General features: G+C 47.1%; 1 protein-coding gene across 4 annotated transcripts in view; it reads left to right on the top strand.

Annotated features, from left to right (window-relative positions):
* Positions 1 to 1771: 1771 nt before the first annotated feature.
* The window catches only part of STAU1 (staufen double-stranded RNA binding protein 1), a gene marked incomplete at its 3' end in the record, with an annotated part of 49884 nt that continues 28707 nt past the window's right edge, over positions 1772 to 22948 (top strand). Inside the window, exons 1-5 of one of the 4 annotated variants that reach the window (XM_082271427.1) lie at positions 1772 to 1920; positions 7241 to 7516; positions 13481 to 13605; positions 19753 to 19821; positions 22429 to 22567. In XM_082271427.1, coding sequence (XP_082127553.1) covers positions 7327 to 7516; positions 13481 to 13605; positions 19753 to 19821; positions 22429 to 22567 — 523 coding nt within the window. In that variant the 5' untranslated portion in view covers positions 1772 to 1920; positions 7241 to 7326. Of the gene's footprint in view, positions 1921 to 7240; positions 7517 to 13480; positions 13606 to 19752; positions 19822 to 22428; positions 22586 to 22948 lie in introns of all 4 variants that reach the window. The other 3 variants (XM_082271429.1, XM_082271426.1, XM_082271428.1) reach the window with 3 other exon arrangements.

The raw sequence follows: 22948 nt of genomic DNA, 5'->3' as shown, positions 1-22948 counted from the left end.
GGGGGTCAGGGTGAAATGAGGGGTGCATAGAGCTGACATGGGGGGTCAGGGTGAAATGAGGGGTGCATAGAGCTGACATGGGGGGGGGGGGGGTCAGGGTGAAATGAGGGGTGCACAGAGCTGGCATGGGGGAGGGGTGAAATGAGGGGTGTATAGAGCTGACATGGGGGGGTCAGGGTGAAATGAGGGGTGTATAGAGCTGACATGGGGGGGTCAGGTTGAAATGAGGGGTGCACAGAGCTGACATGGGGGGAGGGGTCTGGGTGAACTGAGGGGTGCATAGAGCTGACATGGGGGGTCAGGGTGAAATGAGGGGTGCATAGAGCTGACATGGGGGGGTCAGGGTGAAATGAGGGGTGCACAGAGCTGACATGGGGGGTCAGGGTGAAATGAGGGGTGCATAGAGCTGACATGGGGGGGTCAGGGTGAAATGAGGGGTGCATAGAGCTGACATGGGGGGTCAGGGTGAAATGAGGGGTGCACAGAGCTGACATGGGGGGTCAGGGTGAAATGAGGGGTGCATAGAGCTGACATGGGGGGTCAGGGTGAAATGAGGGGTGCATAGAGCTGACATGGGAGGGGTCAGGGTGAAATGAGGGGTGCACTGAGCTGACATGGGAGGGGTCAGGGTGAAATGAGGGGTGCACTGAGCTGACATGGGGGAGGGGTCAGGGTGAAATGAGGGGTGTATAGAGCTGACATGGGGGGAGGGGTCAGGGTGAAATGAGGGGTGCACAGAGCTGACATGGGGGGGGTCAGGGTGAAATGAGGGGTGCACAGAGCTGACATGGGGGAGGGGTGAAATGAGGGGTGTATAGAGCTGACATGGGGGGGTCAGGGTGAAATGAGGGGTGTATAGAGCTGACATGGGGGGGTCAGGTTGAAATGAGGGGTGCACAGAGCTGACATGGGGGGGTCAGGTTGAAATGAGGGGTGCACAGAGCTGACATGGGGGGAGGGGTCTGGGTGAACTGAGGGGTGCATAGAGCTGACATGGGGGGTCAGGGTGAAATGAGGGGTGCATAGAGCTGACATGGGGGGGTCAGGGTGAAATGAGGGGTGCACAGAGCTGACATGGGGGGTCAGGGTGAAATGAGGGGTGCATAGAGCTGACATGGGGGGGTCAGGGTGAAATGAGGGGTGCATAGAGCTGACATGGGGGGTCAGGGTGAAATGAGGGGTGCACAGAGCTGACATGGGGAGTCAGGGTGAAATGAGGGGTGCATAGAGCTGACATGGGGGGTCAGGGTGAAATGAGGGGTGCATAGAGCTGACATGGGAGGGGTCAGGGTGAAATGAGGGGTGCACTGAGCTGACATGGGAGGGGTCAGGGTGAAATGAGGGGTGCACTGAGCTGACATGGGGGAGGGGTCAGGGTGAAATGAGGGGAGTATAGAGCTGACATGGGGGGAGGGGTCAGGGTGAAATGAGGGGTGCACAGAGCTGACGTGGGGGGAGGGGTCAGGGTGAAATGAGGGGTGCACAGAGCTGACATGGGGGGCGGGGATTTCAGATAGACTTTGGGTTGATATGGAGGAGGTTGCAGTGAGCTGCACTGTGTATCAGAGCTCCATCTGGAGGTCAGCGCCATTCTACACTCCCCGGGTGTCAGCACTGCTGGAAGCTGTACTCCCACATGCGGGGCTCCTCGGGCACATGGGCGGTTTTGGATGAGGGGTGTGGCTAAGCGTAAAGGGGAGGAACATCCAGAAAGGGGTGTGGGTTGAAGCCATGGAGGGGAGGAGCCGGGCGGACGCCGAAGGGAGATGTACAGGTCCCGCCTCCTCCGCAGTGCCGGGTGACGTCACTTCCGGAAGGTCAGGCTGCTCTTCTCTTTAGTGTTTGCCGTGTTCCCCTCCTCCACCGCCCGAACCGGATCCTTCACCGACACCGCGCCGCTCCGTGTATGGACACCGACAGGTGAGAGCGGAGATCGGCCTACAGCCAGACATTGCAGGGTTACCAGGGGCAACACCTCTCATGTCACCATGGCAACCACTGATAGACCCCCCCCCTCCTTTCCCCCATACACCCCCCCTGTATTCTCAGTCATTGTACTGATCCCAAGAGCTGACAATCCACTCTTCATATGTCATCTATACACCTCCTCCCCCTTTTATTACCAGCCCTGACCCCAAGAGCTAACACTCATCTCTTCATATATAATATATACACCTCCCCCTTCCTGTATTCCCAATCAGTGTACTGATCCCAGGAGCTGACACTCTACTCTCCCCCTTATAATGTACTGACCAAGGGAGCTGACACTCTACTCTCCCCTTTATATATAATGTACTGACCCCAGGAGCTGGCACTCTACTCTCCCCTTTATATATAATAATGTACTGATCCCAGGAGCTGACACTCTACTCTCCGCTTTATATATAATAATGTACTGACCCCAGGAGCTGACACTCTACTCTCCCCTTTATATATAATGTACTGACCCCAGGAGCTGACACTCTACTCTCCCCTTTATATATAATGTACTGACCCCAGGAGCTGGCACTCTACTCTCCCCTTTATATATAATAATGTACTGATCCCAGGAGCTGACACTCTACTCTCCCCTTTATATATAATGTACTGACCAAGGGAGCTGACACTCTACTCTCCCCTTTATATATATAATGTACTGACCCCAGGAGCTGACACTCTACTCTCCCCTTTATATATATATATATATATATATATATATATAAAATGTACTGACCCCAGGAGCTGACACTCTACTCTCCCCTTTATATATAATGTACTTACCCCTGGAGCTGACACTCTTCTCTCCCCTTTTTATATCTATATATACAATGTACTGACCCCAGGAGCTGACACTCTACTCTCCCTTTTGTAAATAATGTACTGTCCCCAGGAGCTGATACTCTACTCTCCCCTTTATATATAATGCACTGATCCCAGGAGCTGACACTCTACTCTCCCCTTTACATATAATGTACTGACCCCGTGAGCTGACACTCTACTCTCCCCTATATATACATATATATAATGTACTTACCCCTGGAGCTGACACTCTTCTCTCCCCTTTTTATATATATTATATATATAATGTACTGACCCCAGGAGCTGACACTCTACTCTTCCCTTTATATACAATGTACTGTCCCCAGGAGCTGACACTCTACTCTCCCCTTTATATATAATGTACTGACCCCAGGAACTGACACTCTACTCTCCCCTTTATAATGTACGGAATGATCCCAGGAGCTGACACTCTACTCTCCCCGTTACATATAATGTACTGACCCCAGGAGCTGACGCTCTACTCTCCCCCTTATAATGTACTGATCCCAGGAGCTGACACTCTACTCTCCCCTTTATATATATTGTACTGACCCCAGGAGCTGACGCTCTACTCTCCCCCTTATAATGTACTGATCCCAGGAGCTGACACTCTACTCTCCCCTTTATATATATTGTACTGACCCCAGGAGCTGACACTCTACTCTCCCCTTTATATATAATGTACTGACCCCAGGAGCTGAGGAGTGTCAGCTCCTATGGTCAGTACAATGACTAGGAATACAGAGAGGGGGTGTAAATATTATACAGTGGAGTGTCAGCTCCTGGGGCCAGTACAATGACTGGGGATACAGAGAGGGGGTGTATATAATTTAAAGAGTGAAGCAGAGTGTAAGTTCTTTGGGTCAGTACAATGGCTGTGAATGGGGGGTGTACATATTCTATATGAAGAGAGGAGTGAAGTGTCAGCTCCTGGGGTCGGTGTATATGCCATTCTATCCAAAACTAAAAAAAAGAAAGGCTTTGCCTTTTAGTTATACTGTAAATCTTAAAATACTTCACCCAGTCTTCCTTCTGGGTCTGCAGGCTCCAGCCGCAATGACATCACTCCCGTGAAGAGCTGCACGATGGCAAAATGAGAATTACGATTTTTTTGGCTTGGAATGACGATCACGATTCTCTCACGATTCTCAATCTTTATTTTAAAGATTTACAACCTCTGAACATTAGGTTATCAAACAAGAGGGGTACTGTGCTGGCCGCTACTGCTGGCTCAGGCTGGTAGCGCTGGTTTGTATCGTGCTGTGGGTACTGCTGGTTGGTACTGTTATCGGTAGTGCTGATGGGTACTGCTGGCTGGTACTGTGCTGTGCATGTTGCTGGCTGGTACTGTGCTGTGGGTACTGCTGGCTGGTACTGTGCTGTGGGTACTGCTGGCTGGTACTGTGCTGTGGGTACTGCTGGCTGGTACTGTGCTGTGGGTACTCCGGTGGTCACTGCTGGCTCAGGCTGATTGTGCTCGCTGGTACTGCGGTGGGCATTGCTGGCTCAGGCTGGTACTGCGATAGCCACTGCTGGCTCAGGCTGGTACTGCGGTAGGCACTGCTGGCTCAGGCTGGTACTGCGGTAGGCACTGCTGGCTCAGGCTGGTACTGCGGTAGGCACTGCTGGCTCAGGCTGGTACTGCGGTGGGCACTGCTGGCTCAGGCTGGTACTGCGGTAGGCACTGCTGGCTCAGGCTAGCAGTGCTGGCTGGTACACTGCTGGCTCAGGCTGGTACACTGCTGGCCGGTACTGCTGTGGGTACTCCTGGCTCTGGCTGGTCATCCTGGCTCTGGCTGGTTCTGCTGTGGGTACTGCTGGCTCTGGCTGGTTCTGCTGTGGGTACTGCTGGCTCTGGCTGGTTATGCTGGCTTGTTCTGCTGTGGGTACTGCTGGCTCTGGCTGGTAGTGCTGGTACTGCTGGTTCTGGCTGGTAGTCCTGGCTCTGGCTGGTACTGCTGGCTCTGGCTGGTACTGCTGTGGGTACTGCTGGCTCTGGCTGGTAGTGCTGGCTGGTAACACTGTGGGTACTGCTGGCTCTGGCTGGTAGTCCTGGTACTGCTGGTTCTGGCTGGTAGTGCTGGCTGGTACTGCTTTGGGTACTGCTGGCTAGAGACATCAAGTTGGAGGAAGACGCTTCCTGTATTGTTCAGTCTTATCCCAGACGGAGTGCATTAGATATCCCTCCGCCTGTGACTCCAGAACTATACAGGAAACATCGGCTCCGTTCTGACAGCTCAGCTGAGACACACCTCACCTTGCGGGGGACTTGGGATGACATAGGGGGTCGGTCCAAATGATTTCGGGGGCCGCACGTTCCCCACCCCCCGATCTACACAAATGTGAGCTGTCAATTTTGTCACTGAGAATCGTGGAAATTCGGGAATGAAATCGATGGAGATAGCGATTCTTATATGATTGTGTCTCTCTACTCCCATGCATGGGCACAGGAGTCACAATCGTAGCACAGAGCTCTGGATTGATGGCACATTCCGTCTACCAATTTGGAGCGCAATGCGAATGCGCCGGTGACGTCACCGGCTGCAGAACATGTGAATATCTCCTATGAGATATTCATTGTACCTACAGGTAAGATTTATTATTGGCTTACCTGTAGGTAAAAGTGACCAGGCGGAGTTTACTACTAATAATAAAAGCCTTTACAGATTATCAATTTATAGAATAATGGCCGTCGGACTATTCCTCCCACTATGACATTCATGGTGATACAAGTACATATACTGCTGGGGTCAGCCCCTCCTGGGCAAAGTAACGTATGGGTACGTCACTCGCCTGCAAGCTAATAGGGGGCGAGCTCCCGCCCCCGCTCGTTCCCTGAAATCCCCGCGCGAGTGACCGGTGGCTCCGATGTCCGCCGGCCACCCGCGATCTCCCGCAGGAGAGGGAGAAAGGCAGGCGGCTGATGTAAACACAACCGTCTGTCATTCTCCCTGATGTAACTGCAGAGATCATACGATCCTGCTATGTAGGATCGTATATCTCTGTGGTTACATCAAAAGCCACGCCCCCTGACAGTTAGAAGCACGCCCCTAGGGACACACTTAACCCCTGGATCTCTAATAAAGTTAACCCCTTCCCTGCCAGTGTCGTTTTTACAGTAAAAGTGCATATTTATAGCACTGATTACTGTAGTAATGTCACTGGTACCCCCAAAAGTGTCAAAAATGTCAGTTAGGGGTCCGATCTGTTGGCCGCAATGTCGCAGTCCCGCAAAAAGAAAATCGCATTACGAGTTAAAAAAAAAACACAATAAAAATGACAGAAATCTTTCCCTTTGTTAGTAAACGCAATAACTTTTGCGCAAACCAATCAAAATCCGCTTATTGCGATTTTTTTTTTTTCACCAAAAATATGTAGCAGAAAACAAATTGGTCTAAAATGTTAAAAAATGCTGAATCTAAATGAGTGCAGATTGTGCTCAATAAACATACTTTCGACTTGCTGTGGAAGTTAGACTGCTTTACAGTGCAAGGGGCTGGTGGAACTTACTGACCCTTTGTGCCAGTGGGGGGGGATCCCCCTGGCCCTTTGTGCGAGGGGGGGAGGCGGGACCCCCCTTGCTCTTTGTGCCAGGGGGGGAGGTGGGACCCCCCTTGCTCTTTGTGCCGGGGGGGAGGCGGGACCCGCCTTGCTCTTTGTGCCGGGGGGGAGGCGGGACCCGCCTTGCCCTTTGTGCCAGTGGGGGGGATCCCCCTGGCCCTTTGTGCGAGGGGGGGAGGTGGGACCCCCCTTGCTCTTTGTGCCAGGGGGGGAGGCGGGACCCCCCTTGCCCTTTGTGCCAGGGGGGGAGGCGGGACCCGCCTTGCCCTTTGTGCCAGTGGGGGGGGAAGGCGGGACCCCCCTTGCCACCAGTAAGAGACGGGGAGCCTTGCCATTGGCTGAGGCAGTAGTCTGAAGAGAATGCCCGCTTATGGTGCCCTTTTTTGATGATAGGGCGGGACCATCTTACATCGGTATTACGTAGGGTCTGGGATCCCTTATGTTGGTATTCTATGGGGGCTTGACCCACTTGCAGGCATAGGAAAATGTAATTGGTGGTTTTCGCTACTTTGCTGAGAGAGGAGAGAAGAATCTCTATCGGTATTACTCCTCTGCAAAGTGAAGTTGGCGCTGGAGCTATGGCGGCTCCCATAGTTTTGGAGACCAATCCATCAATGATGAGCGATCCCCTGGCAACTTGTAGTGGAGAACTGTGTGAAATTGGCTGCACTGCTCACTGTTGGGTGTTTAGACTCTAGTGGTAGTTCTTTATCATCCAGTACAGAGGGGATACCCTGCCTTTGGCTGTATAGAGGACCCCTCTGTTCATTTATCTATAGCTCTCTAGGCTGCACTAGGTGGCGCTAGACCAGAATACAATGCAGGAGATATCCAGCCAGTCTGCTGTGGTCACCTGATAGGAAATGTTTCATTCTTACAGATAATCCCTTCACTCCAGTCTTCACTCAGCTTCACTCTGCACTGAACACTGTCTCCTGCCAGCGGCCATCTCTGATAGACGTCATCATGTCACAAGTCCAGAACGCACCTGCCGCCCTCTCAGGGAGCCTGCTGAGCAAGAAGCCGCACTCTGCCCTCCCTCAGTCTCTGGGGATCCCGCCCACTGCCGGCCCCCTGCCCTCTGAACATGCAGGAAGACCACACCAGAGCTCCGCCCTGCCACCTTCGTCTGTCACCTCTGGCAACGCTGCTGCAGGTAAGGATTTTTCCTGTATGGTCAACCGGGCTTCTGTCTGCACCCTGTTTACAGGGACATTAAAGTGTTACTAAACCCAGGACCTCTTTACTATTTCTGGTCTCCCACAGTACACAGAACATGGAAATGCAATAGTTTTAGTAAATATAAACTGCTAAATACTTTTTTTCATCAGCAGTATATAGCAGTCTTGTGACTTCTATCAGTGTTTAGTTAAAGCTTGTAGGAGGAGTTTTCATTCTTCTCTGACTGTCCTCTAAGGCTGCAGGACTAGGGATGCACCGATCCGACTTTTTTGGTCCCGATCTTTTGCTTTGTGAAATCGCCGATCCCGAGTCCGATCCGGAAGTACTGTTTTTTGAGCTTATAACAAAATACTTTGGATCGGTATCGGCAGATACCTTATAACATTGTGCATTCAAAATCTAAAATGTCATGGGTTTAGTCTTTAAAGCGGAGTTCCACCCAAAAGTGGAACTTCCGCTTTAGGGAGTCCTGACCCGCCGACATGCCACATTTGGCATGTCATTTTTTTGGGGGGGGAGCGGGTACCTAGTTTTGACAGGTACCCGCTCCCACTTCCGCTCGGAGCGGCGCCCTGAACGGAAGTTCTCCTCTTCCCCCCCCCCCCCCCTCCCTGCAATCTTCTGGGACACGTCAGAGGTCCCAGAAGATTGCCGGCCAATCACGGCGCGCAGCGCGACTCGCGCATGCGCAGTGGGTACCCGGCTGTGAAGCCGCAAACTGTCACAGCCGGGTGCCCACAGCAGTGATGCCGGCGCCGAGGGTGAGGATCGAGGCTTCGGGCGGCCGCATCGCTGGACCGTTGGTCAGGTGAGTAAATGGCTGGAACTCCGCTTTAAGAGGTTAAACTTCCCTCCTCCAGCAGACGGAATGAAAAGATACATTGTAATCATTGTGTTTACCTAACTGGGAGAGTTGAAAGGCATTTGCAGGAGGCTCTTTTTTTTTTCTTTGACAGCTGTTCTCTGCTCCCTCACAAGCTATAAAGAGCAAAATCGGATCGGCCCGTGGATCTGTTCATTTTACCGATCCCCCGATCCAGCTATTTTGCCCATATCGGGGCCGATATCCGATCCAAATATCGGATCGGTGCATCCCTATGCAGGACCCCTGACCCTCTGTCTGGACAGTGCTGATTGGCTCTGTGCTGATCTCATGCACACTCCCAAGAAAACAAAACTCTTTAGCAAACCAAACTGAGCATGTGCAAAGTGACCCCCCAAGGCTGTGTGGATTGGGAATCAGATGGATTGGGGACTGTGAAAAGAAGGGGAGGATCAGAGAAGACAGAATCAAACAGCGTTTTTACACAATGCAGAGGATTAACCCTCTCAGGTTCCACAGTGAGTATAACAAGCATGCTTTACTGCAGTGTTTCTCAACCCCGGTCTTCAGGGCACACCAACAGGCCAGATTTTAAGTATTACCTTGGGGAGATGCAGACTAGAATACTGCAATCACTGAGCAGCAAATGAGATCACCTGGGATGTATTTCAGTTTTCTTGCAAACCTGGCCTGTTAGTGTTAGAAAAACACTGCTTTAGGCCCATTTCACACTAGTGCGACTTGTCCCGCGATTTTGGACCGCAAAATCGCATGACAAGTCGTTTTCCATTATTTTCAATGAGCCCTATTCATATCAGTGCGTTTTGAAGTCGCACCGACTTCAAAGTAGTTCCTGCGCGATTTTAATGCGTTTTGAGGTATATAGCCATTGCTTTCAAAATTGCGGCAAAGTCGCGTCAAAATCGTGACGCAAAATCGCGTCGCATAAATGTGAAAGGGGCCTTACTGCATACACAGACTGATTTTACTGCTGTGGCTTTAGTAGCACTTTAACTATATTAATATTTGTGCCTTTCATAGAGTTTTCAGGTATCGTTTTAGGGCTGCCTGACACTCCCTTTCCAAGGCACTTACCTCCACCTTAGCATATTCTCACCTTTGCCTACTGCTCCATTAACTCCCTTAGCGGTAACCCCGAGCGTGACTCGGGGTGGTTTTTTCATGCTAGGATTGGTATCCCCGAGTCACGCTCGGGGTAGATGTGCAGCGGGGGTTCCTTACTTTCTCCTGGCGATTCAGCGATGATCTCCCATTGCTGTGATCACCACCGTGATCCCCGCCGCGTCGTCCGTCGCTCTGATGACTTCCTGGTTCCGTTCCCTGCAGCAGCAATGGTGCATGGGAGCGGAACTGGGAGGGAAATTCAAAAGTTGCACAAAACACAAACACATAAAAAGGAGACGATACAATGTAATCTGAGAGGATTACACTGTATCACCTTAGTATCAGAAAAATATCAAATATTATAAATTGTAAATTATATTATTAATATATATATTATATTTATATTTTATAATATATTTTATATTTTATAATATATTTTATATTTATATTTTATAATATATTTTATATTTTATAATATATTTTATATTTATATTTTATAATATATATTATAAATTATAAATATCAAATAATTGTACCGCTTTTGGTACATAATTCCTGACATAATCATACCGCTAGGGAGGTTAATACCTGACACTGGGTGAGCATGTGATTTGGCATCCGTAATAGGATAGCCAACAACCCGGTATCTCCCAAAATAATGGGATTTTTTACTTCCCGTAAAATCTTATTCTCTGATGTTCATTGACGGACACAGCTCCTTATCTTGACCATTGGTTGTGGGACTTTTTAGGCACTGGTTTAACCACTTTACCACCGGAGGATTTTGCTGTCTTCCGTCCAGGCCACTTTTTTGCGATTCGGCGCTGTGCGACTTCAACTGACAATTGCGCGGTCGTGCGACGCCGTACCCAAACGAAATTTACGTCCTTTTTTTCCCCACAAACAGAGCTTTCTTTTGGTGGTATTTGATCACCTGTGCGATTTTTACTTTTTGCGCTATAAACAAAAAAAGAGCGTTTATTTTGAAAAAATAACAATATTTTTAACTTTTTTTATATGAAATTCCCCCCAAAAAAGATGTAAAAACCAATTTTTTTAAAAATTTTTGGCCAATTTGTTTTATGCTACATATGTTTGGTAAAAAAAATCGCAATAAGCGTATTTTGATTGATTTGCGCAAAAGTTATTGCGTTTACTAACAAAGGGAAAGATTTCTGTCATTTTTGGTGTTTTTTTTTAACGCGTAATGGCGGCGATCTGCGATTTTTTTTTGCGGGACTGCGACATTGCGGCGGACAGATCGGACCCTTGACTGACATTTTTGACACTTTTGGGGGTACCAGTGACATTACTACAGTAATCAGTGCTATACATATGCACTGTTACTGTAAAAATGACACTGGCAGGGAAGGGGTTAATTTTATTGGAGAGGGAGGGGTTAATGTATGCCTGGTGCTTACTGACGTGTAGGGGGGGGAGGTGACTGAGTGAGCCAGGGACAGATCGGATGTCCAGCTATGCTGAACAGTCCGATCTGTCACTCCCTGTCACTTGGGAGATCCGCCCGCTTGTGTTTACACAGGCGGGCGGATCTCCACACTAGATCCCCGACGATCGGGGCAGAGCAGCGGCGATCACCGCTGCTCCTCCCCTGGCCCGACTCCCGCTGTGAATGAAAACAGCGGGAGCGAGCCTCCGGCGGCGCGCAAGCGCCGCCCAGAAGGGGGAGTGTCCAACGACGTTAATACTACGTCGCTGGACGATAACGAGCCACTCTGCCGCAGTAATATTACTGTGAGCGGTTGCAGAGTGGTTAAAGAAGTTGAATGTAAACAACAAAATATTTAATGAAAATACAATTTATTAGAAAAAAAAATGACATGGGTTAAAAGAATGGCAAGCTAATACAATACATAGAATCCGCAGGCAGAAAAGTGACCACTAGACCCCAGGGTATAGACCCAACGCGTTTCGAAGTCACAATTATAACTCCTTCAGGGGTAACCTTGGATAGCGGTTGCTCATTCACCAGGAAAATGATGATCCTTTCCCACATAGATTTTTGATTCTACTGAAACATCCTTAAGAGTTTCCAACTCTTGGGTTTCAGCTGTCCCCAACCAGCCGCTGGCTGGATAGCACACATCTTTGAGATCTCTCTCTGTGGATCATCATTAACAAAGAATCCATCCTGACACCTCTGATCAGCATTTCTTGGTCAATGGTTTGAGCACTCTGATTACCTGTTTTTAATATGATGTTGGCAGGCCTACAATTTCAAATCAACATAGCAGAATTATACCGCTATCCAAGGTTACCCCTGAAGGAGTTATAATTGTGACTTCGAAACGCGTAGGGTCTATACCCTGGGGTCTAGTGGTCACTTTTCTGCCTGTGGATTCTATGTATTGTATTAGTTTGCCATTCTTTTAACCCATGTCATTTTTTTCGAATAAATTGTATTTTCATTAAATATTTTTTTGTTTACATTCAACTTCTTTAACCACTTAAGCCCCGGAAGATTTTACCCCCTTCCTGACCAGGGCCTATTTTGCGATTTGGCACTGCGTGACTTTAACGGACAATTGCGCGGTCGTGCGACGCTGTACCTAAACGAATTTGACGTCCTTTTTTTCCCACAAACAGAGCTTTCTTTTGGTGGTATTTGATCACCTGTGCGATTTTTTTTTTGATCATGCGCTATAAACAAAAAAAGAGCGACAATTTTGCAAAAATAATATATTTCACATTTTTTTATATGAAATTCTCAAAAAAAATGTAAAAATCAAAATTTTTTTAACATTTTCGGCCAATTTGTTTTATGCTACATATGTTTGGTAAAAAAAAATCGCAAAAAGCGTATTTTGATTGTTTTGCGCAAAAGTTATCGCGTTTACTAACAAAGGGAAAGATTTTTGTCTTTTTTTTTTTTTTAAACGCGTAATGGCGGCAATCTGCGATTTTTTTTTTTTTTTTTTTTTTTTTTTTTTTTTTTTTTTTTTTATTGCGGCGGACAGATCGGACCCTTGACTGACATTTTTTACACTTTTGGGGGTACCAGTGACATTACTACAGTAATCAGTGCTATATATATGCACTGTTACTGTTAAAAGGACACTGGCAGTGAAGGGGTTAACTTTTTTTTTTGAGAGGGAGGGGTTATGTGTGTCCCTAGGGGCTGTGATTGGCTGTGGCTTGAGGTGTAGGAACAGTGATCAACGGTCCTACATAGCAGAACCGTTTGATCAGTGTTTCTACACAGGGGAGAATGACAGGCGGCTTTGTTTATATTAGCCGCCTGCCTTTCTCCCTCTCCACCCGACGATCGCGAGTGACCGGCGGACGATCGGGTCTGCCGGTCACCCGCACGGGAGCGCGCCTCTGGCAGCGCGCGCTCGCTCCCGAGACCCTTACAGGCTAGCGACGTAGTACTACGTCGCTCTGCCTGTGAGGTGCTGACTGCCGCAGTAAATATACTGTGAGCAGTCGGCAATCGGTTAAACCAGTGCCTAAAAAGTCCCACAACCAGGAGAAATTTTTCTTACCTGGGATGTGGCACACCTAGGATTAGTCCAACACGAGCACAGTTGTGCACTTATGTTGACCATTGGGTTATACTGCCCCCTACAGGAGTAGGACACTAGGCAGGAAAAAGCTATATTACGCCTATGGGCAGTCCCGGGTGGTATATAGGCAGTCAGTTTTGTTACCAACAGTGTCCGAAGAAAGCCAACTCCACAGAGGGGGGGAGCTGTGTCCGTCAATGAACATCAGAGAAATGGATTTCATGGTAAGTGAAAAATTCCATCTTCTCTTTTGTCCATTGACGGACACAGCTCCCTATCTTCTTGACCATTGAGACATCCCAAAGCCGTGTCAAACATGAGAGGTGGGAACAGCAAGAAAAAATTCCCGAAACTAAACCATAGCCAACCAGGTAACGTGTATCATTTGTGTAATATCTGGGGGGTCCCGGGATGTAGATGACTCCTGGATTCCTGATCCATATCTCTGCTCTCTCTCTCACAGTCTCTTCTAACATGGCAAACCCCAAAGAGAAAACCCCCATGTGTCTAGTGAATGAATTGGCCCGTTTCAATAAAGTTCAGCCTGAGTACAAACTTCTGAGTGAACAAGGCCCGGCGCACTCCAAGGTAAGTGACCGCCCAGCGGCTCATCCATATCATCGGCAGAACGGCGGGAGATCACTAATCAGAAAGTAGCTTTTCTTAGGCTGGCCATACATGATCCAATTTTCTGTCCAATTTTCTTGAAATTTACCTTCAACTATGTAGTACGAAGGCCTGCCTAATTAGATACAAGTGAATGTGTTGTTTAGCTTTGACCTCACATTATTTGGTTTGTGGTAGATCTAACAGAAAATTGTACAACAAAAGTTGAACATGTATGGCCAGCCTTACTCTTTTAGCTATGAGCGGTGGAAAGCTGATCTGTGATTGGTCAGTAGGGGGTGCCTGTTGGGTAATCTGATTGCAGTTTGTGGGGGGGCTTCAGAGGAAAAAGGTAACTTTTTTTAGGGTAATGTATTGTATTAACCACTTCTGGACCGGAAAGGATTTGCCCTCTTAATGGCCAGGCCATTTTTTGCAATTCGGCACTGCATTACTTTAACCACTTAAGCCCCGGAGGATTTGGCTGCTAAACGACCAGAGGGTATTTTGCGATTCGGCACTGCGTGACTTTAACGGACAATTGCGCGGTCGTGCGACGCTGTACCTAAACGAATTTGGCGTCCTTTTTTTCCCACAAACAGAGCTTTCTTTTGGCGGTATTTGATCACCTGTGCGATTTTTTGATCACGCGCTATAAACAAAAAAAGAGCGTAAATTTTGCAAAAATAGCAATATTTTCCCCTTTTTTTTATATGAAATTCCCCCAAAAAAAAATGTAAAAATCAAAATTTTTTAATATTTTCGGCCAATTTGTTTTATGCTACCTATGTTTGGTAAAAAAAAATCGCAAAAAGCGTATTTTGATTGGTTTGCGCAAAAGTTATCGCGTTTACTAACAAAGGGAAAGATTTTTGTCATTTTTGTTGTTTTTTTTTTTAACGCGTAATGGCGGCGATCTGCGATTTTTTTTTTGCGGTACTGCGACATTGCGGCGGACAGATCGGACCCTTGACTGACATTTTTGACACTTTTGGGGTTACCAGTGACATTTCTACAGTAATCAGTGCTATATATATGCACTGTTACTGTAAAAATACACTGGTAGTGAAGGGGTTAACTTTATTTGAGAGGGAGGGGCTGTGTGTGTCCCTAGGGGCGTGATTCTAACTGTGATTGGCTGTGGCTTCAACTGTATGCAGAGTGATCAATGGATCTACATAGTAGATCCATGTGATCATCTCTCATACAGAGGGGAGAATGACAGGCAGCTTGTTTACACAAGCTGCCTGACTTTCTCCCTCTCCCCCGCCGATCGCAGAGTGGCCAGCGGCGATCGGGTCCGCCGGTCACGCGCGCGGGGGGGTCCGTGACCACGCGGGAGCGGGAGCGCGCCTCCGGCGGCGCGCGCTCGCTCCCTAAACCCTCACAGGCGAGCGACGTAGACCTACGTCACTTTGCCTGTGAGGGGCTGACCGCCGCCGTAGATAGTCGTGCGGCGGTCGGCAAGTGGTTAACAAACAATTGTGCGGTCGTGCGACGCTGTACCCAAATAAAATGTCCTTTTTTTCCCACAAATAGAGCTTTATTTTGGTGATATTTGATCACCTGTGCAATTTTTATTTTTTGCGCTATAAACAAAAAAAGAGCGACAATTCTGAAAAAAAAAATATATATATAAAATGTGTATATATATAATATAATTTTTTTTTTTTCACATTTTGCTATATAAAGTTTCAAAAAAAAAAAAAAATGTAAAAATCTAAACTTTTTAACATTTTAGGCCAATTTGTTTTCTGCTACATATTTTTGATAAAAAAAAAAAAATCTCAATAAGTGTATTTTGATTGGTTTGTGCAAAAGTTATCACGTTTACTAACTACGGGAAAGATTTATGTCATTTTTATTGTGTTTTTTTTTTTTTTTTTTACTAGTAATGGCGGCGATCTGCGATTTTTAGCGGGATTGCGACAGACAGATCGGACCCCTAACTGTCATTTTTGACACTTTTGGGGGTACCAGTGACATTACTACAGTAATCAGTGCTATAAATATGGACTGTTACTGTAATAATGACACTGGCAGGGAAGGGGTTAACCAAGGGGAGATCAAAGGGTTAAATGTGTACCTAGGGGAGTGATTCTAACCGTATGGGGCGTGTGGAATGATCATAGAGACCTGTGATCCTATATAGAAGGATCACAGGCGCTCTGTGATCATTCCAGAGAGAACAACGGTCAGCAGTGTTTACAACATCCGACCGTCCTTCTCTCTTAGCGGGGAGCAATCGCGGGTGGCAGGAGGCAATCGGAGCTGCCTGCCCCGTGCATTGGAGTCCCCAGAGCCGAGTGGTGGCGGAAATGCGGCGGCGAGCGCTCCCCGGCGGTGAGGCGCGCGACCGATGTATACCTATAGCGGTTTGCGCAGGAGGGCCAGCCCGCCGTAGTATTTCTGCGGCGGGTGGTCTGAAAGCAGTCATCTATTTTATTATTATAATGCACATAAGGATTCTGTTGGCTGGAAAATGTACTGCTGAAGGTCGGCGCTATTGCGTGAAACGGTGTACCTGTACGTCATTTAGTACAATAGCCACTGGGGGGGGGGGGGGGGGTCGCGTGTCACCGGAGTCGTGATTGCGTGCTGATTGGGCTCGGGATGCCAATCAGTGGGTCTGGCAAACACCGATTGTCCCCAGGAGAGGCAGAACGCCGTTCTGACAGGGAAGAAGATGGAGATCTTTTGTTCCTGCAAAGGCCCCTTTCACACTTGTGCGACTTGAAAGTCGAGCGTTTTTACAGCAATTTTGACTGGGATTGAAGCAATGCCTATGTCTTTGGATATCAAAACGCATTAAAATCGGGCCAAAGTAGTGCAGGGACTACTTTGAAGTTGCTTCAACTTTAAGTTGCGCATATACGAATGGAAATCATTGGAAAACATAGCGAGCGACATGTCGCGCAACTCTGATGTCCAAAGTTGCAGGACAAGTTGCACAAGTGTGAAAGGGGCCTAAGCAGGAACACGGATCTCAGTCTTTGCCCAGTTAGAGCTCCCCTCCCCCCCCCCCCCCCCAGTTAGCAGTCACCCCCAGGGACACATTTAACCCTTAGATCGCCCCTGATGTTAACCCCTTCCCTGCCAGTTTCAGTACAGTAAGAGCATAATTTTAGCATTGGTGTCACTTTTCCCCCAAAAAAGTGTCAGGTGTGCGATTTGTCCACCGCAATATCGCAGTCTCGTTATAAGTCGCTGATAGTCGCCATTACTAGTAAAGGAAAGAAAAAAAAATTCCACCATAAAAAAATCCCATCGCTTGTAGACGCGATAACTTTTGCGCAAAACAATCAAAATACGCTGATTGGGATTTTGTTCCCCAAAAATATGTAGCAGAATACATATTGGCCTAAATTAATGAAGAAATTCGATTTTTTTTTTTTTCAACTTTTTTTATTGGCTGTGTTTTATAGCAGAAATTAAAAAATATATATATATTTTTTTTTTTCTCTAAGCTCTATTTGTGGGGAAAAAGGACATTGATTTTATTTGGGTACAGCGTCGCACGACTGCGCAATTGTCAGTTAAAGTAACGCAGTGCCGAATCGCAAAGAATGGCCTGGTCATTAAGGAGGGTAAAACTCTCCTAGGCTGAAGAGGTTGATTTAATAAAACCATATTATTTAATTTCTGCTATAAAGCCCAGCCAATAAAAAAAAAAAAAAAATTGAAAAAAATCGAATTTCTTCATCAATTTAGGCCAATATGTATTCTGCTACATATTTTTGGGGGAAAAAAATCATATATTGGTTTTTATTAAATTGTCTTTTTTTTGTTTATAGCTCATAAATTAAAAAAACCGCAGAGGTGATCAAATACCACTAAAAGAAAGCTTTCTTTGTGGGAAAAATGGACATCAATTTTGTGTTACAGCGTCGCACAACCGCGCAATTGTCAGTTAAAGTAACGCACTGCTGTACCGCAAAGAATGGCCTGGTCATTAAGGGGGTAAAACTCTCTGAGGCTGAAGAGGTTGATTCATATTCGTTTAAATTAATGATATTCATTTGTTGGCCATTATCGGCACCTTTTAGCGCAAAAAAGATAATTCCATGTATGTCTTCACACTGATCCGTTGCACTTCTGTTGTGTTTAAAAAAAAATAAAAAATTAATTATTTTCTAAATAAAATAATTGGGAAAAAAAAAAAATTCTTTCTTGCTGCATAAAAAAAAAAAAAAAAAAAAAAAAAAAACAGCACCCAAAATGCACCTCCCTATTGAAATGCATTCAAAACGCAGCAATGACACACCCGTGTTATGTTTTTTGATGCAATTTTTGAGTCGAAGGACCTATGAAAAACACACCATAAGCACTGTAAAATTGCGGTAAAGTCACCAAATTGCCAAATTTCAGTGCATCTCGGGTATCCTGAGAATGCGATTTCAGGTTGAATGGACGTAGTCCCGGCTGTGCTGCCACTCTCAACAGGTCGTGGTAACCCAAACAGACTCTAAAAAAGGAACGGACAGAGGGCGCACCAGCCTAGCGCATTATCTTTAAAACAATTTATTAAAATAAAATAGCATACACATATGGGATGACCTTAAATTCATATCTGTTAACAATTGTGGTTGATATCATCTGGATGCTGGACGCTCAACATGTTTCGCGCAGCAAAATTCACCGCTTCTTCAGGAGCTTATAGCACATAAAGAGAGTAAAAATTTACATCAAAATACTGCAAAATAGAATAACCAGAATTATCTAACAGAGGAAAAAGGGGAGGAGATTCCAACCCTTTTCTCTCCCTTTTGGGGAGAAAGAGGGATGGAAACACTAAGGGCTCTTTCACACGGGCGATCCGATCAGATCCGCCTGTCAGTTTTTTAGGCGGATCTGATCGGATCCTCCATGCAGCTCTATAAAAATCTAATATAGATAAAGAAAATACACCAATAAACTCCCTTAAAGAGATGAAAAACCTAGAATCCTGTTACTTGCATATAAAAAATGAATGATTGGGGTACAACCAATGAACCTCCGGGAATGAGCACACGGAGGTTCATTGGTTTCACCCCAATCATTCATTTTTTTATAAGTAACAGGATTCTAGGTTTTTCATCTCTTTAAGGGTCCTTTCACACGAACGATCCGATCAGATCCGCCTGTCAGTTTTTTTAGGCGGATCTGATTGGATCCCCATGCAGCTCTATGGGGCAGCGGATGTCAGCGGAGACACCTCCTCTGACATCAGCTGCCATCCGTATCCGATCCTGTCCGTGAAATCATAAATAATATATAATATATTAAAGAGGTTGTACACTCGTTCAAAAAATTTTTTTTTTTCTTACAACCTGCAAGAGAAAGACATAATGAGCTAGTATGCATCGCATACTAGCTCATTATGAAATACTTACCTTAGAACGAGCCCCCGCCGTGCCGCTCTCTTACCTGTATGACGAGCGACATGTTCAGTCGCCCGTCTTCCGGGATCGCGGCATCCGGCCATCTGATTGGCCGGAGCCGCGGTGACGTCACTCCCGCGCACGCGCGCGGGAGCCGACGGTCACGGCACGGGGCTCTGAAGGAACGGCACGATCTGCCGTTCCTTCAGAGCGCATGCGCCAGTGACATCACTGGCTGCATTAAAGGTAAATATCTCCTAAACCGTACATGTTTAGGAGATATTTACAGTACCTATAGGTAAGCCTTATCATAGGATCACCTATAGGTACAACTTCCTGAGGAGGGTTTACTTCCTCTTTAATATAAACAATATATTAATATGAATAATATATTAATATAAAAATTAATAAATATATATATATATATAAATATTTGTGTGACGCTTGTATACGGTACCATGAAAGCCTATATATGCCTCAATACACTCTCTCTCTCTCTCTCTATATATATATATATATTTTTTATAGGGTGTAGTTACCCTGACTATGTATATTTTATACTGGCACCCAAATTTACTGTGATATAGAACTGATATAAAAATGTAATTTTTAGTCATTGGGTCATGTGGGTATGTTCGGGGTGTGGGTTATGGTGTGTGGGGGTGTGTAGGGGGGGGGCGGGGGGGGGGAGCGCAGTGTTGGCAGCCTGCTGTCGGTGGAATTTTTCAGTACTGATTATGACGGAGGGTTGTTCTCTCGCACCCCCCAGGTGATACGGCCAGGACGCTGGCAGGATTACAGCCTTCTTGAGAGAGAGGGAGAAGATCGCCCAAACCAAGTGGGTATCCGTCTCTTCTACTCGCTCTTCTATGACAATTTTTCTGTCCTGTTCTTTTGGGCCTTCTGTCCCCTCTTTTCAAGAATCTGTTAGTAGTTGTCACCTCTCCCTCTCTTTGGGGTCACTGTCGAGTCATGTGTCACCTTTCTCCAGTCTCTATATTGGTGTCATGTATGTGGAGCTGCTGTGGGTGGAGAGAAGAAATGTAACCTTGTATGTAGCGGAAGTAAACCCATTGGTTTAACAGTTTCAGTTGCATTCCATCACATGCCGGGAATGTAACTGTCACATTGGTTGTGCTCTTAACCAAACTGTCAAACCATCCAATGGCTGGAGTCATAACTGATCACTTGTGCAGCACCATGGCAGTAGTAGATTACATAGAGGCCAAGATGGCGGCTTCCTTGGCTTAAAACGATAGGAGGGCAATTTAAAGTGGATCTATACCTTCCTAACCTTTCCAGCCAAGGAAGCGGCCATCTTGGCTTCTGTTTGATCTCTATCAGCAATGGTGCTACACATGTGATCAGTAATGACACCTGCCGTTTGAGGATTTGACAGTTTGGCACAAGCAGATGTGACAGTTAGCGATCCCGGCATGCTAGGAATGTAACCATTTTTTTTTTTTTTTAATTGTTTTGGTTTCGCCTTAACCTTGAGCATCCACCCTCACCTAGCAGAATACTTCCCTTCTTCACCATATGGCCCTTCCTAGTGCCTTGCACTCTCCGTAGAGCCAAAGTCCCCACTGGCCCACCTAGCATAGCCTCATTCATTCCCATAGCTGTTGGTACTCATGGCGGACCATCTGGAAGAGTTTGTCCAATCATGGGAATGAATGAGGCTGCGGCACAGGGCCCAGTCAGTGCTGTGGTTTGCAGGGGTGTCCAAACCATGGCCCTCCAGCTGTTCAGGAACTACAATTCCCATCATGCCTAGTTATGTCTGTGAATGTCAGAGATTTACAATTCCTCTTTGCAATTGTAGTTCCTGAACAGCTGGAGGGCCATAGTTTGGACACCCCTGAGGGACCTGGCAGGGCCATTAGGTGAAGATCTTTAGTTCAGGGTAAGTATTTTACAATGAGGGAATGGGGCGAAAGCTTAAATTATTACAGATCTGTCACAACCTAAAACGCCTGTTTAAGAAGCCTTCAGATGGAAGCTGATTCTTCAAGGCAGAAAACTTGTTTAGGAGCAGTCACGAGTTGTAATGAAGCAGAATATTTTGGAGAAGTATATTTTTAGCTCTTTTGTGCACTATTTTTCCTTTAGGTCACAGAAATGCGGTTGGTTCGGCACTCCTGTGACCTGTGTTCAGCCAACAGCGGGCTAAAGACCTGTCCAGGCTCTGGAGAGATTCCGACTTTAAAGCGGAGTTCCACCCAACAGTGGAACTTCCACTCATTTGCTTCCAACCCCCCCTCCGGTGCCACATGTGGCACCTTTCAGGGGGGGAATGGGTACCAGTTTTTGACAGTTACCCTTCCCCACTTCCGGGAGACGGCACCATCCCTCGGAAGTTTGGCCCCCTCATCCCTCCCCCCCACCGCCAAGCCAAACCCCATGCGCGCTTCACGCATGCGCAGTAGGGACCCGCCCATGAAGCCGTAAGGCTTCACTGCCGGGTTACCTTATCTGCAATGGCGGCGGCAGCACCCGACAGCCAATGGAAACATTGGCTGCGGTGCCGACATCGCTGGACTCCAGGACAGGTAAGTGTCCCAGTGCGTTCCGGTGAGCACTGGAGAGGCAGAGCAGAGAGCCGGAGACTGAGAACTGAGCGATCAGTGGTCTTAGATTGCTCAGTTCTCTGTCTTCAAAGCGGCGGTGAATCAATGCTGCACCCACCTAGAGGCGTATGTTTATTTTTTTCATATCCCACACTTCTCTTTAAATTCGTAGCTCTGGTATTCATGAATGGCAACTTCCACCAGAGGCTTTTTACACAGGTGTTTGGCTTCGTGCCTCATTACTGTAGTGGAAACATTTTGCAAGTTTTTTTCCTAGCAGACGATCGCCGCCTCTGATGAGGCTTGCAGTGATTTCCACTACGTGTTAGGCCCCTTTCACACTTGTGCGACTTCAAAGTCGAGCGATTTTACCGCAATTTTGATGCGAGTTTGACTGGGCTTATAATGTATTTTCCTCAAAACGCATCAAAGTCATGGCAAAAGTAGTGCAGGGACTACTTTGAAGTCGGTGCGACTTCAAGTCGCACTGATATGGATGGGGCTCATTGGAAATAATGGAGAACGACTTGTCATGCGATTTTGCAGTCCCAAATCGCATGACAAGTCGCACAAGTGTGAAAGGGGCCTTAGTAAGCTTTTATGTTATCTCTCTCCACCCACAAAGGTTCTCAGATGATGAGCGGCAACATCTCTTTGATTCAGCATTGGAGGGTTTATGGGAAGGGGCGGAGAGGGCATGCTTGGATGTCATTTGTCAGCTTTTCCTGTCATTCAGCCAACCTGACCACTGTTTTCTGGCCCCACAGAACTCTCTTTTCTGATTGGACTCTTCCTGTCCTGTTATTGCCCTGTCTTGTCCTCCTGCTCTCTATAGCTGCTCCCTCTAGTGGTGATGTTTGGTGCTTTCTCTGCAGACCTTCACCGTACAGCTCACACTGGGAGACCAGAACTGGGAGGCCGAAGGGACGAGTATTAAAAAAGCTCAACATGCTGCTGCTGCCAAAGCTTTGGAGGGGACTAAATACCCGAAACCTACTGCCCGCCCATCTCGCGGTGAGGGAAAAAATCCAGGTACAGGTTTACACCTCTATGACATGTCCTGTGTTACTCTCACAAGGCAGCTGCACATGCGACACACTGCAGTACAACACACGGCAGAGGATATCCCAGATGCTGCACACCATACAACCCCGTCCATCATAAAAGTAATAACAGCCTCAGCTTAACTCCGTCTGAGACACACTGACCCATTCTGCCCATTGGGCTTAGTCCTGGAGGACTCACACCAGCTCTTTAACCGCTTGCCGACCGCCGCACGACTATTTACTGCGGCGGTCAGCCCCTCACAGGCAGAGCGACGTAGTACTACGTCGCTAGCCTGTGAGGGTCTAGGGAGCGAGCGCGCCCCCGCGCGTTCACGGACCCCCCCCCCGT

The sequence above is a fragment of the Pelophylax lessonae genome (genome assembly GCF_965119305.1).
Source record: "Pelophylax lessonae genome assembly, chromosome: 11".
NCBI lineage: Eukaryota > Metazoa > Chordata > Amphibia > Anura > Ranidae > Pelophylax > Pelophylax lessonae.
This window is presented reverse-complemented; position numbering and strand designations above follow the sequence as displayed.